Here is a 13,375-nt window from a genome sequence, read left to right as displayed (position 1 = left end):
GGGAGACAAAGAAACAAGCTCCAAATGAAAGAACAAGAGGATTATCCAGAAGAGATAAATGAAATGGAGATAAGAAATTTATCAGAAGCTGTATCTAAAGGAAGTTTCATGGTTTGTGTTCCAGGATCCTTAGAGACTGAAGTCAAAGATCAATGACACGCAATCAATGAACATTCTGAAAACAGCTAAGTTTCACACAAATATGTGAATTTTATTGACAAATGATATATTCTTACAGTAAAAAATAGAATGCAATCTTTAGTTTGGAGTTGGAAGTAGTGTGTCCTTGATAGGAGTAGTCAGATTTCATGGTACTATTTTTTTTAGAGCTGCACCTAAGAGGAAACCTGAATGTTGTCTGGAAATTACCCAGGTGTGTGCAACATCTGTGTGAGCCCTGATGCTTCTCTCCACACCTTCAAGGTAATTTATAGCCCCTGGTCAACATTACCCTCCCCCCCCCCCAAGGTTTAACATAATATATCATAAAAATAGCTAGTGCCATTACAAGTCAAAATTTCAAATATAATTTTTATACAAATGTAATTCATAATATAATCATTCTTAAAATATAGTCATTTATATATGAGTTTGAAACATTATTAAAATAAATACTATTTCCTAGAGAAAATTTCTTTTGCATCACAAAATTATAAAACAGAAGCATATAGAACTAATTCATGATTGATTCTTCTTTAGTGTGTCTCCCACTATCTCTCCCACTCAGTATATACAATATGATGTGCATAGAGTAGTCTGAATACACATGACATCACCCCATGTATACCCAGATTTTCAGATTTCTGGTACATATACCTGCAGCCCCCATGGCTTAGCTGCCTGTGTTTTTCTCACCAATTTATATTAAAACCTTTTTCCAGCCATCCTTCAGTTCAGAGGTTTTACTGGCTTGTTACTTTCTGAGAGCTGTGGAAAGGCATGTCAACTTCCACATGAAGAGAGCTAACAGCCTTTTCCCAGGTAAGGGATGCATTCTTATTATCTGGATTGTTTGAATGTTTGGTAGAATAGTACTGACCCTGATTTAAAGGATTCCAGAAGTTCTCTCTCCTGACTGATACCTAGGTACTGCACAGTACATATGTTGACAGACTGTCTTGCGACACTCACAGTATTCTAATACTCGCTTAGAAATGGGACAGTCTGAATACTGATCATATAGTTGTGTTTTTAAACATCTTGGAGATATTAGAGGAAAAGAAATATAAGCCACTAAAGTTTTAAGTTAATCATCTCTCTATCAGCGGTTCTCAACCTGTGGGTCGCGACCCCTTTGGCAGTCAAACGACCCTTTCACAGGGGTTGCCTAAGACCATCCTGCATATCAGATATTTACATTATGATTCATAACAGTAGCAACATTACAGTTATGAAGTAGCAACGAAAATAATTATATGGTTGGGTCACAACATGAGGAACTGTATTTAAAGGGCCAGAAGGTTGAGAACCACTGCATCTAAATAGTATGATTACAGTTCTCCAATAATACAAATCAACAAATTTCACTAAACAGTAAGTGGAACAATTAAGCTGGCTGACATGTACAGCCACCTTTCCAATGACTAAAGAAAAGAAAAGGTTTTCAGGAAAATCTGGCTGCAAACGTAAGTGGTCAATCTTCAAGGATGTGAAGTACCTGTCACACAATTTGACCATTGCCGGGAAGCCACTTATCCAGACCTAAGTGAACGTCCTTAATTCCTCTTACTGAAACGTCTCCTTTTAAAAAATAGCATTACTCATCCTTGTTTTCTGAGGCATAAACTGTTTTCTCCTACAAGTCCACGTGTGAGCGCTCCATGCAGACACTGGTACTCCTTTCTACAGCCTGGTTTCTTGCACCTCTTCTTCGGTCTCCTCCTGCAGAGCAGTGATTTTGGATCCGGGCTTGTGCTTGCTGGAGTTCCGATGGGGTAGGAGCTTCAGGCGGTCCGAGGGGCTTATGGCCTGATGGAAGAGGCTCTTCTCGCTCAGCAGTCTTTGGATGGAGTCGTACTGCCGCACTTGGTTCTCCTCTATGACCTGGGGAAGTGGCTGTTAGTGAGATACTGGACAGAAGGCCGGGCGGGCCGGAGCAAGGACAGAAGCTGTCATAGGCTCAGAGGAAGATAAAAGCCCAATGGAAGCAGTGTCCAGAGGCTGGCAGTCTGAACCGTCAGGGAGATCTCATTTCACTGCCAAGTCCTTCACCCTCTTGCTTTATGGAGCTTCTCATCTGTGAAACTCTCTGTAACTTTCTATTTAGCAGCTGGAAGAATTTTTTTTTTAAATTAGGATTGTACTGAGCAATTATCTCTTCAAAGAGCTTTAGAGGAATTAAGGGTGCTTTCAAAAACAGAATGATTTTTGTTAGATCCCTTCTATAGTGTGGAGAGCGGCGACGGTGTTTTGGACAGGTTCAAGCCCTGGACCAATGAGAGGGCACAGTCCACTCATTGCCACGTGCAAGTCCCAGGTTGGAGGGCAGAGCCTTCCCAGCACAATTATAGCCAACAGCTGTAGTTGTAAGCTTGAACCTATGGTCCAAACATGTGGCCCCACGTGTCTGAGTGATGTGGACTTGATAGAGTGCAGGTGCATGTAATTGAGTAGGATCAAAACTCACGAGAATATTGTAAACATCTTGATCACGCCCTTACTTTGCCTCATGGCATCTGCTATAAAATAAAGACACGGCTTGTGGGCATCGTCGCTGTCTCTCAGAGAAGCAGCGTCCCACCGAGACCCAGCTTTCATTCTCTTGTCTGTCTTTTTAAGCCTTTCAGCTGCCCCCACTCAGGTTCACCCTTGGCTGTGCTGGCGTGGCACACTATAGGACCTTAAAAATGAGTGAGAATCCACAGCATTGTAGTTGAACCTCATCAACAGTGGGTTTGAAGGTTAAAAATTCCATATTGGCCAGAATGTGTCTGAGTTTAATATGCCTCCTTCACATGTTCAAGTTGAGCAAACCCAAGGTCAGAGAGTAGGAAGGCTTTATCCAGCCTCCTGAGCCTGACCATGGCAGGGCAAAAGGTTGTGAGTCAGCCCCTAATTTGTTACCTGGAGCTTAGTAATAATAAGTGATAATAACGATCCTTCAGTAAGGAAAGCATTTACCTCCAGGAACCCCAAAAGTCTGAATAGAATAATGTGGTGCATCATCCTGAGAACTTCCTTGTGACTAAACCTGAGGGAATTTGTAAATGTCACTTGAAAGAATCTGTGACAGCTTTGAAAGCACAATGAGAAGGTGATTGGGAGAGACATTCACCTGAGTCCCAAATAATGACTTTAAAAATTAAGTGAGCCTTTCAACTATCATACTGAAACTCTACATGAGATGCAAGAGAATCCAGGCCTGTCCTGGACTCTACCTACCCAAGGAAGATTTAGTTATTAAAAGCATCAGGACCTAAGTCTTTCTTCTGACTTCTTCCCCAAATAAAGGACTCAAAAGTGTAGATGTTCCAGTTCATTAATGTCACTTAGTAATATGCTGCTCTTTTAGACTTACTGCATTCCAACCTTACCTCATAACTCAGATCAAAGCGAGAAACTTGTGCAGCTATTTTGGGTCAAGCTAAATGACTGTATGACACATGTTTTAAGGTTGAACTTGTACATACCTAGGATTTGCAGAAACTATCACTTAAGAGATTGTTATCAAGAATTAAAGGAGAAATGAGATCGTAAGTAAATTATAAACACTCACCAAAAATCGTTGACATTCCAACATTGCTTCTATCCTGTGTTCACAGAGGATCACTGTGCAATTAGCAAATGCTTGTTTTAGGGTTCTTCGAATGATTTGATATGTTCTAGAAAAGAAAGAAAATACCACACAGAACATCAATAATCTCCCTTTATTCTTGATAACATACCTATTGTCCTAGCAACTGAGTCCTTTAAGTTATCTTTCCTTAAATACTTTTAACATAATTGTGATATAGTCAGTCACAATCAGCTTTGCAACCAAAGGGTAGATTTTAAGTTTCCATCAATAAATAGGACAAATATTTTGAAGGAAATTTCACAAAAGTACATTTTTTTCATTATGTAGAATCACTAGTAGTTCTTTTGTGCTACCATATAAATGGAATAGAAAGAAAAATCGTAAGAATCAGAATTTGCCTGTGTAACTAAATATTTCATGTGTTGACAAGGGGGAGAATTCCAAAATCACAGTGAGAAGAGAACGCAGGCTCTTATACCAGGAAATGAGCACTTGTATGCATATCCAATGGTGACTTTTCCACTAGGCCACGGGAATTTGTGTCAATATGCAGCAGGCCTCTGCCGCTGTGTTACCCAATTGCAGGAATTCTGAAACTCACATTGGATCCAGATGAGCACTGGGTTCATCCAGCAGCAAGATCTTCGCCTTACTGAGAACAGACCTGGCCAAGCACATCAACTGCTTGTGGCCATGGCTTAGGACAAAACCCCCATCCAAAAGGACAAAATCAAGCTTCCCAGGAAATTGTTCTATCACAGATCTGAGTCCAACCTGCAGAAAAGAAAGAGGGAAAACACTGTGCTTAGAAAGGGCAGTTCAGATACCACAAGGTTAAAGACACTCATGGGAGTTCTAAAAGTTTGAATTTCATGTCAGCCCCTGCCACTCCTGCTATGCAGGCTGGATTAAACAAGTCTCAGCTGTATAATCTTGACAGCTCTGAAGGACCAATCTATGACTTGTTTCATTTCTGTACTTCATCATTCAGGACATTTTCAATGAATGCCTATTATATGTCAGGTATTCCAATAGGGATTGAAGAAACGATCAAGGGCACATGGCCCCTGCAAGGATCAGGGTTTATGAAGACTTACACAAACAATCACAACACAATGGAATATATGCTAGAGAATGGAGTTGTTTAGCATATCATGACAGATTCACTTACACTCCCTTCCATTCTCTATTCTGTCATAATAGAGCATGAAAAGTGGCATAAACAATTCAACTGAGAGTTTTTTACAACTACATATGGCCACTTGCTACTCATCTCTTCAATAAATAAAAACTGATTTTAAGAAATTGATGAAACTATGGAGTAAAAAAAAAAACACCGCACGAAGTCAAGACTAGGAGATTTTAAGGTAATATATTGAGGTGGAATATGAGATCTGTGTTGGGTTCAATGGCTTGGTTTTATAAGGTAGGTAGAAAAAATAGGTTGAAAAAATGTCAAAAGATACAGAAACCCATTCTTTCAAAATAAGACAAAAATGACTGAAGTCTTGGTTCTGATCACTTATTCAGGTAAATGTGCATTAATGTTTATTTTTTTGCCAAGGATTGCTGAATGTTTGAGGGCTAAAAAGATGTGCAGATGATTGTCTCCTGCCCTCGGGAAATCTGAGGTTTAGTATGGGGAAGTAGCATGCAATCCTAACTGTAATGTAGGCAGATGAGATAATGGCTTTAAGAAAAACTCATGAGTCCAGTGATGTTTGTGCAGCAAATATTAACTCTGTGCCTGTAATATGTATTGCAGATGATACTCTTTTCCTTGGTTTGGTTCTCATTAAAGCAGTCTCACTATGAGAATTCATGAATTCTGAAAGGTGTCTGAGATGGCAGAGAATGTAAACGTATTGATTAGATAAGGGGACTACTCTGATGTATCCCAGAAGACTCAAACAGAAAACTACTTTTGGATCCAAGTAGCTGAGAATGTGAATAAAGGACACTGGGTGGGGAGTTAGAGGAGCTGTGTTCTCTCTGTCTTCAGTCTATGAACCTGCTACAGTCTCTCCCATCTTAAAACAGAAATAAAACCGCTCACTTGCATCCACGTTCTCCGTTAGCTGTTATGTAATATCTACCCTGTCTGTCATCTAGAAATCTCAAAAAATTAGTATGTATTGATTGTCTCCACTTCCTCATACCACAGAACATGCTTCCTTCTTCAAACAGCTATTACTTGGCTTATGAGAAACCACACAATCTTTGACCATTTCCTATTATCATGTGTGGGCAACTCTTCCTCCTCCTGTCCCTTGAGTATTCATCTTCCTAACCCTCAACTCTCCAAACTCTCCTGAGATCTCGGTCATTCTCAGGGCATCGATTACTGCAGATAAGCTAATGATTTTTCAAATCCTTATCTACAGCCCCAGACATCTTCCAAATACTTCTTAAATCCTTCTCCTCCTCACTGATCCTATTATAGGGACACTAGGGTAGGCCATCTTAATCTTTAAACATCATACTGTAAATCCCAAGTTGTGGATTTGTCAATTCACCACACAAACACTCCAGGGAACCCTCTAAAAATACAGGCTTGACCATCTTATTTCTCTGTTTTAAATAGCTTCCTAACAGAATAAAACTGAGCTCTCTGAGGTGGCATTTAAGGTATTTAGAATTGAGTCCCAGCCACTCTTACTTCCAGCAGCACCAAACAGCTTGTAGGTCCCTATACACCTGACATACCCTTCTGAATATCTCTGATCATCCTTCAGGGCGGTCAGGTACCTAACCAGGGTGCCATTTATACAAGTTTCCCCTGAGACTATCAGTTTCTTAAGGGTAAAGATGTGCTTTTTAACTCTGTGTTCCCAGTACCAATGCTGGACACATTGTCAACATCAACTCATTTGTTCAACAAATATGTACTAAGTTGGAGTGCTGACCAAACAAAACAAACTTGGTAGATGAATGATAAATGAATCCCAACTTAAGGAAGAATGACCACAATAAATGAATGATACTGGCTTTAGCTTTGCCAATATAGCATGTGAATTAAGATAAGTAACTTTGCCTGTTTTCTCATCTTTAAGGCTCTATAAAACCTTTTAAAGATCAAATGATAACATTATAAGTTCCTAACACTGATAAGCATGTTCCTAACACTGATAAGTATCAGTATTTTATCTCAGATCAATTAGCAGTATTTAAGGATATTTTTAAGTCAAATGAACTATTATGAAAAGTACAACTTAGATGGATGTTAACTAGACTTTTGTGATAGTCATTTTGCAACATATACAATTAGTAAATTTAAAGTTTTACTCCTGAAACTAATATAATGATCAGTATGTATGTCAATTATATATCAATTAAAAAGCAAAATATTGTACTAATTAAAAACTAGATCTCGATTACCCAGTATTTTGTTTAGGATTTTTGCATCTGTATTCATCAAGATATTGGTCTGTAGTTTTCCTTTTTGTGTTATTCTTGCCAGGTTTTGGTATCAGGGTTATAGTGACCTCATAAAACGTGTTAGGAAATATTGCCTCTCCTTCATTTTTGGGGGGAAGAGTTTGAGAAGGACAGGTTTTAAATCTTTGAATGTCTGGTAGAATGCACTGGTGAAGCCATCTGGTCCTGGACTTTTATTTTTGGGGAGGTTTTTTATGGTTGTTTCAACTTCCTCACTGTTGACCTGTCTATTTAGATTTTCCAATTCTTCATGATTGAGTCTAGGAAGGTTATATATTTCTAGAAACTTATCCATTTCTTCTAGGTTATTGAATTTGGTGGCATAGTCCTTCATAGTATTCTAGTATGATGTCTGTGGTGATTTCTCTTTCACTTCTGGTTTTGTTTATATGGGTTCTTTCCCCTTGTTTCCTTAGTGAGTCTAGCCAGGGGTTTGTCAATTTTATTAATCTTTATATGTACATCACAATCAAGTGTGGTTCATTCCAGGGGCATAAGGATGGTTCAACATATGCAAATCAATGTAATATACCACATTAACTAAAAAAAGGATAAAAATCATATGAGTTTATCAATAGATGCAGAAAAAGCACTTAAAATACAATATCCATTTATGATTAAACCACTAAACACAAAAGGGATAGAAGAAGAGTACCTAACATAATAAAGGCCATATATGATAACCTTTCAGGCAATATTATACTCAATGGTGAAAGACTGAAATCTTTTCCTCTAAAATCAGAAACAAGACAAGGATGCCCAATCTCATCACTCTTATTCTGGAAGTCCTAGCCAGAGCAATAAGGTAAGAGAAAGAAATTAAAGGCATCCAAGTTGGAAAGTAAGAAGTAAAAGTATCAATTTTTTCAGATGACAATACTTTTACATAGAAAACCCGGAAGACACCATCAAAAAACTGTTAGAAACAAACACAGTAAAGTTGCAGGATACAAAATCAATGTACAAAAATCCTCTGCCTTCCTGTGTACTAAAAACAAAACTTCAGAAAAAGAAATAAAAAGCATTTATTTTGCAATTGCAACCAAATAGAATAAAATACCTAGGAATGAACTTAATAAAGAATGTGAAAGACCTATATACTGAAAATTACAAAGCATTATTAAGAGATTGAAAAAGATATAACAAAATGGAAAAATATCGCATGTGAACATAGGATATGTTCATGGATTGGAAGAATCAACATAGTTAAAATGGCCACATTACCCAAAGCAATATACACATTTAGTGCAATCCCCATTAAAATCCCAATGTCATTTTTAAAGAAATAGAATAAAAAAATATCAATTATGTATGGAACCACAAAAGACTCTGAATAGCCAAAGCATTCCTGAGAGAAGAAGAATGAAGCTGGAAATATCACACTACCTGACTTCAAATTATACTACAGAGCAATGATAAAACAGCATGGCATTGGCAGAAAAACAGACACACAGGTCAATGGAACTGAACTGAGAGCCCAGATATAAAACCACGTGTATGTGGGCAGATAATTTTTGACAAAGGAGCCAGAAACACTATGGAGTAAAGAAAGCCTCCTTAATAAATGGTGCTGGGGAAACTGGAAAGCCACACGCAAAAGAATGACAGTGGATTACAATTTTATCCCATGTTCAAAAATTAGTTAAAAATGGATCAAAGATCTAAATATAAGACTAAAAACAATAAATTACATATAGGAAAGCATAGGTACTAAACTTATTGATCATAGAGAACATTTTATGAACTTGACCCCAAAGGCTAGGGAAGTAAAGGCAAAAATAAATGAATGGGACTATATCAAACCAAAAAGCTTTTGCACAGCAAAAGAAACCAACAACAAAACAAAGAGTTAGCCAACCAAATGGGAGATGATATATGCAAACAATAGCTCTGACAAAAATTTAATATCCAAAATATAAAAAGAACTCATAAAACTCAACATAAAACAAACAACCAACCAACCCAATTAAAAAATGAGCAGAGGACCTGAACAAATACCCCTCCCAAGAAGATATACAACAGCCAATAGATACATGAAAAGATGCTCAACCTCACTGGCAGTTAGGGAAATACAAATCAAAACTATAATGAGATACCACCTCATACCTGTTAAAATGGCTACTGCCAACAAGACAAGTATTAACAGGTGTTGGAGATATTGTGGAGAAAAGGGAACCCTCATTCACAGCTGGTGGGAATGTAGATTGGTACAGCCACTATGGAAAACAGTGTGGAAATTCATCAAAAAATTAAGAATGGAGCTGCCATATGGCCCAGCAATCCCTCTCTTGGGTATATACGAGAGAAACTCAAACACATGTATTTGCAAATATATATGCACCCCTATATTCATTGCAGCATTATTCAAGGTGGCCAAGTCATGATGGCAACCAAGGCGTCCTATGATAGAGAACTGGATAAAGAAGATGTGGTCCATGTACACAACGGAATAGTACTCAGCCATAACAAAGGATGAAATAGTGCCATTTGCAACAACATGGATGGACCTTAAGATTATTATAAGTGAAACAAGTCAGGCAGAAAAAGCTAAGAACCATATGATTTCACTCAAATGTGGGATATAAAACTGATACCCATGAACACAATCAGCAGTGTGGTGGTTGCCAGAGGGAAGGGGGTGGGGAGTGAAAAGATGGGGAGTGGGGGTGAAGGGGGCCTAGTGTATGGTGATGGAGGATGATTTGTCTTTGGTGGTGGGCACACAGTATAATATAGAGATCTTGTAACATAGAAATCCACACCTGAAATCTATATGATCATATTAACCCATGTCATCCCAATTAAATTGAATTTTGTTTAAAAGGCTAGAGCTCTGAAATCACAGGGAGGTGGCTTTGAATCTGCACTCTACCACTGATTTGCTGATGGTGTTATTTAAGTCTCATTTACTTGACTTGGAAAAAATGAGGAAAAGCTTGTATAGATTTCAAAAGTTTGTAATGAGGATTAAATGAGATAATTGTGGAAAGAAGTTGCCACAGAGTATGGCACATGGTAAACACTTAATCCATGGTGACTAATAGTATTGTTGGAGCTTGGAAATCCCAAGGATATGGGGCTGATCACGGAAACACTACCCTTCACAAGTTGATTAGAGACCAAGTTAGCAGGAAATACTACAATACTATTCATTTACATCAAGCCCCTAGTAACAAGGTTGTATGAATGTATTGTTCAGGTAGTAGCATGTACTGTTCCTGTAGATCTCACACCAATCACACATTGATTCCCAGGGCCCTAGTAGGAAAGCCACTTCACTCTGTGATATTTTTGCACTTCTCTGTGATAAAGAGTTGAGCAAAGTATTCGTTTTTCCCAAATGAAACTATTTCTTTACTACAAGTAAATAATTATATGACTAAATATATATTACTGCCAGTGTTTACAGAACATTTTTAAAAAAATGAATGACAGCGAGACAGACCAATAGAGAATGTATCCTGCAACATTTCTATCTCACTATTTTACTCACTGTGAAGTATGATAAAAATCTTGTAAAATCACATTCACTAGAGAAAGGTCAACATACGTCAGTCAAACTTTAACTTTTGAAGTCAGTGAACATTTAACAAATTTATTAATTACCTAACTTATGCCATATATTGTGAGAGGTTTTGTAGAGAAAATAGGAAGCAAGATAGAATAGCAATTGTTTTTAAAAAGATACAAAATTATTGTTACCAACTCAATGTGGTGATAAGAATGGTTTAATAGCCTGCTGATGGATTGGATGTAAATGACTGCTTAGTCATGTATTTCTTACTAGGCTCAATGAGAGTTTATGAAATTCTAGGTACTATGGCAGATCTAGGGATTCAAGGATGAATAACACTAGGCCCTACCTTGAAGGAACTCATGATCCAGACAAATATAAAAATAGTAACTGAGAAATTACTGTTCAAAGAAATAAGTGTTATGGGGGGGGAAAATGAAATGCCAATTGCTATAGAGATAATTAAATTTAATTATCTGTAGCAGCACAATCCTTTAAATAAAAATATATACATATTCCCAATATAATTATTATTTTTAATAGTGTCATAATCTATTTTCAATATATTAAAAATAAATATAGCCTATCACTGCAGCACCCACTGCACAGGTCACTGAATGGGTAGGGACAACCACTGAGTGGTCTTAAGCTGTTCTTTCACAAACTCTTAAACAGAATGGAAATAAGATTAATGGAAAATAAAGTTGAAAGAAGAAAGAGAGAGAGAGAGAGAGAGAGAGAGAGAGAGAGAGAGAGAGAGAAAGAAAGAAAGAAAGAAAGAAAGAAAGAAAGAAAGAAAGAAAGAAGGAAAGAAAAGACAAACTGTCCAAATTAAGGTGAATTAAAAATTACTGGAATCTAAACATGTCTAATTTTTTCATTCTAACTAAGCATTAAAAAGAAATAAAAGCATCAACAAATGTGGATAAAAGAACTTAGGACAAAAGAATCTGCTAGCTTTACACTGTTGAGTCATAAATCACATATACTTCCCAAACTTCTATTTAGAAAGGAGAAATTTTGTTTTATGACACATCAAACTAAAAAATATTTAACAGCCTGACAGGACCAGATATTTCTTTTAAAATGTTGACTTTTGCTCTTGTTGCACTGTGGAATGTTATTGTGGAGCAAGAGTTTGCTTTGTGACAAGGAAGCATGAAAAAAAAATCAGAAAAAGTGAACTGTGCCTACTAAATAGTCCACTAGTAGGCAGTTATAAAAATAGACCCTCTCAACTCCTTAAGACACTCCTTTTGCTACTCTGCAGGTTTTCGAGGGCAAATTTTTAACTTAAAAAGCCACTATTTCTGCTATTTAACTTACTCTCTAAAAGTAACTTACCTCGCTATCAATGTGTAAGAAAGGAAACTATTTTATAAATAATCTAATAAGCAAACAATCACCAAAAAAGCCTTCATTCTATAACCAACAGAACTGCTGTTTAGACTATGAATTATACTGACACAGCTTGCAGTGGTGTAAGCCTGCAAACCAGCAAAGGGTACTGTTGTTCCTGCATCCACCAGTCGTATGAACCCAGCCCCTTATTTAAGTAAATAAGTTAAATCATTCATTCAATGAATATTTACTTAACACCATCCATGTGGCCAACATTACTCCATGCACTGGAAATACCTCAGTGAATAGACATCATTCCTGCCCTTAAGGACCCCACAATCTGGTGGGGTACATGGAAAAGTTAAGAGGTAAATCTCTATCCCATGCGAAGAATGTGATGAAAGGGGTAGATGAATAGCATACACCCAGAAGGGGCTCCTCCCTCTGACCTGCAGCATCTGGGCAGGTTCCTGGAAAGAAGCAATGTGTAAGGAGATGCCTCAAAGATGAGTTAGGAGCAGGCACTGAAGGGCTAGCAGGGTTTTCCGCGTACAGAGAACAGCATGTGAAGAAGCTTCAGGAGAACAGAGAGCATAAGATGCTTTAGAGAAATGAAAGAAATTCAGTATAGATCAGCGGTTCTCAACCTGTGGGTCGCGATCTCTTTGGCGGTCAAACGACCCTTTCACAGGGGTCGCCTAAGACCATCCTGCATATCAGATATTTACATTACGATTCATAACAGTAACAACATTACAGTTATGAAGTAGCAACGAAAATAATTTTATGGTTGGGTCACAACATGAGGAACTGTATTTAAAGGACCAGAAGGTTGAGAACCACTGGTATAGACGGATCACAGTAGGCAGGGGAGGCTGGAGAATGATTTAGAAAGGCAGGCAGAGACCACATAGCAAAGGACCTTTTAAGCCACCGTAAGTAGTGCAAACTTGGTCCAAAGGGAAATAGGAGCCATAGGAAGGGGAGAAACAAGGGGTCAGATGCAGGGTTTAGGAAGATTACCAGAGCTGCAAAGAGCCAAATGAACTGCAGAAAAGGGAAATCAGGCAGGAGCTTCTTTCAAAAGTCCCCATGAGAGTTATAGTGGTGTCAGGTGGGGAAGAAAAAAGGTGATTACATTCTCTAGACACTTGCAGGAAACAGCCTTGAGGGGGCTTGACATGGAGAAACCAAGAGATGAGAAATCAAGAATGAGTCCCAGGTCTTGCCTCTGAGCAACTGGAGGATGGTGAAGCCATTCACTAGGATTAGGAACACAGGACAGTTGGGGTGGTGAACATAAGAACTCACTGATATGGACATAAGGTGATTGTCCATGCTGAGAT

The 13,375-nt window shown here is 38.0% G+C and overlaps 1 protein-coding gene across 2 annotated transcripts in view; it reads right to left on the bottom strand.

Moving 5' to 3' along the window:
* Positions 1-1,842: 1,842 nt before the first annotated feature.
* The window catches only part of CFTR (CF transmembrane conductance regulator), a gene marked incomplete at both ends in the record, with an annotated part of 201,521 nt that continues 189,988 nt past the window's right edge, over positions 1,843-13,375 (bottom strand). For both annotated transcript variants that reach the window (XM_081102067.1, XM_081102066.1), the window contains 3 exons: positions 1,843-2,043; positions 3,716-3,821; positions 4,338-4,510. In XM_081102067.1, the coding sequence (XP_080958193.1) occupies positions 1,843-2,043; positions 3,716-3,821; positions 4,338-4,510 (480 nt within the window). The remainder of the gene's footprint in view (positions 2,044-3,715; positions 3,822-4,337; positions 4,511-13,375) is intronic.

Source organism: Myotis nattereri (genome assembly GCF_964212035.1).
Source record: "Myotis nattereri genome assembly, chromosome: 11".
Lineage (NCBI taxonomy): Eukaryota > Metazoa > Chordata > Mammalia > Chiroptera > Vespertilionidae > Myotis > Myotis nattereri.
This window is presented reverse-complemented; position numbering and strand designations above follow the sequence as displayed.